The sequence below is a fragment of the Trachymyrmex cornetzi genome, unplaced genomic scaffold, assembly GCF_001594075.2.
Source record: "Trachymyrmex cornetzi isolate Tcor2-1 unplaced genomic scaffold, Tcor1.1 scaffold329, whole genome shotgun sequence".
Taxonomy (NCBI): Eukaryota; Metazoa; Arthropoda; class Insecta; order Hymenoptera; family Formicidae; genus Trachymyrmex; species Trachymyrmex cornetzi.
Window position 1 is genome coordinate 35,214 of NW_017297992.1, and position 2,444 is coordinate 37,657.

General features: G+C 53.8%; 1 protein-coding gene across 1 annotated transcript in view; it reads left to right on the forward strand.

Moving 5' to 3' along the window:
* Positions 1 to 2,282, forward strand: part of LOC108762980 (uncharacterized) — a 2,751-nt gene extending 469 nt beyond the window's left edge. The window contains exons 2-5 of the mRNA XM_018510260.1: positions 126 to 362; positions 526 to 936; positions 1,087 to 1,430; positions 1,848 to 2,282. Coding sequence (XP_018365762.1) covers positions 126 to 362; positions 526 to 936; positions 1,087 to 1,430; positions 1,848 to 2,282 — 1,427 coding nt within the window. The remainder of the gene's footprint in view (positions 1 to 125; positions 363 to 525; positions 937 to 1,086; positions 1,431 to 1,847) is intronic.
* The last annotated feature ends 162 nt before the right edge of the window (positions 2,283 to 2,444 follow it).

A 2,444-nucleotide genomic window follows, 5' to 3' on the forward strand; every position in this document is an offset into this window, starting at 1 on the left:
TAGAGGAGAGGACGCGGCATCCCTTAACTGGCTGGTAGGCCGGGTGGGGGGCATGGTGCCGTGGGAGGGCACCAAGCTCAGAGTGGTGGGCTTGGATGAGCTCTAGAGGCGGCACAGGGCGGTAGTCTGGGTTCCGGGTCCTCCGAGGCCTGCGGCTGCCGTCCTGGCGCTGTTGGAGAGGCAGAAACCAGGCATCGGCGCTCTGAACTGGCGCGTCTTTGCCGAAAACGTGGGTGCTTCCCCGGAGGGGAGGAACTATGTTTTTGGCATCTTGGAGTCCAGCGTCCTCAAGCTGAGGGGGCGGGACTCCAAGCTATGCTATGGGATCGAGCAGATCACCGTTAAGGTGACTCGATCTCATGGTGAGGGGGGGAGCAAGGAGGAGCCCCGATCTAAAGACTAGCTTGTATAGTCGGGCTGGTCGGTGATAGGGGTTACCCAGATTAACATGCATCACAGCAAAGGAGCCTCGGCGGTTCTAGCCAGGCGCCAGTCTGTGATGCACAGTCATTTCCTTGATACAAGAACCATGGGTTGTCCGTGGATGTGTCAGGGGGGTGGCAGCATGTGGGAAGCTTTTTAAAGCTCCCACCGAACAGAGGCCTAGGGCGTGCATAACGGTTAAGGGGCTAGATGCACGGCTCCTGCCTGAAGTATGTTTCAGGGACCTGACGGCAGTGGAGGTGACAGCGGTTAGCAGCGCTGGGGATGCCAGCAAGTTCGTCATCTGCTCGGCCTACTTCCCGCACGGAGAAGAAGTGCCGTCGCTGGAGATAGTCAGATTGGTGGATCTCTGCCAGAGGGAGGGATTGCCATTACTGATAGGATGCGACGCCAACGCGCATCACACCATATGGGGAAGCACTGGAACGAACGAAAGGGGAAGGAGGTTGCTGGAGTACCTGGTAACTACTGACCTGGAAGTTCTGAACAGAGGTAATAAACCCACCTTTTGCACGGCGGGGAGAAGTGAGGTGTTAGATCTCACTCTCTGCTCGCGTGGATTCGTGTGAAAGGTGAGGGAATGGAAGGTGTCGAATGAGCCCTCGCTCTCCGACCACAGGCAAATAACCTTTAGACTTTTAGATCTCAAAGTGGAGGTAAAGAAGGTGAGGAATCCAAAGAGGACGGACTGGATATCCTATCAGAGGGACCTGGGAATCAACCTCAGGGACTTTCCCAAGAAGTACGGCACTGCGGAGGAGTTAGAGCTCTGTGTGGATTATCTGCAGAGGGCTCTGATTGGATCTTACGAAGCGAACTGCCCGGCCAGCACGGTGACAAACAACAGGGAAACTCCCTGGTGGAACCCACGACTGCAGGATCTTAGGGTCAAGGCTCGAAGGGCTTGGAACAAGGCGAGGAACACGGGCCGATCCTCTGACTGGGATCTTTACAAGAGATCCCAGAAGGAGTACAGAGACTCTGTGGTGGAGGCCATGATAAAAATACAAGGGTATGCTCATCAATTGTCTAAAACTCGTTCAGCTTGCGCATGTCCTTGCCTACGTCATATTCGGGTACGCGTTGATTGGTCGGTTCTGATTCGGGTGCAATCGGTGGTTATCGGTCGTAATTTATCATGGTGTCCATGGCGTAGTGCACGTTGTCATCGGTAGAAGTTAATGTTAAAAATATTTTCACGATGACCTGCATAGTGAAAGGATGCGGCAATTATATGAAAAAAACAAAAAAAACTGAGGGAAGTAAAATTAAATATTTTACCTTTCCAAAACAATCTGAAATTGCTGAACAGTGGCGTAAGCCACTCGTTGTGACATAAGCAAGGACAAAAATCTGATTGGTCATGCGCATGAGCATACCCTTGTCTTTTTATCATGGTGGAGGCGAAGAGGAAGAGCTGGAGGAACTTCTGCGAGTCGGTGGAGGGCAAGCCAGCCACCACCAGGCTTTGCAGATTTCTATCCAAGAACCCGGAGGCAGCGTTGGAAGCGGTCCGAATGTCGGACGGCACCATGGTATCTGGAGAGAAATGCCTGGTGCATCTTCTGGAGACTAGTTTTCCTGGTTTCCGGAGGGATGCGGATAGGTGCGGAGAGGCTGACATGGGCCCCTTCAGGGCACGTGCCAGCGATTGGAAACTAGCGGCCGAAATTGTGAGGCCAACTAGGGTCAGATGGGTGATTGGCTCTTTCCGACCTTTTACGTCGGCGGGGCCCAATCAGATGTTCCTGGCTCTCCTTCAGAGAGGGCTGGAGCAGGTTATCGGGCCCCTTACGAAGGTGCTGAGAGCATGTCTGGCCCTCGGGTATACCCCCTAAGCGTGGAGGGAGGCGAGAGTCGTCTTCATCCCCAAGGTGGGGCGAGCGGAGTATGTCACTGCGAAGGACTTCAGACCGACCAGCTTGACCTCGTTCCTTCTTAAGACATTGGAAAAGCTGGTCGATGTTTACATCAGGGATTGTGTGCTGGCTCGGTATCCG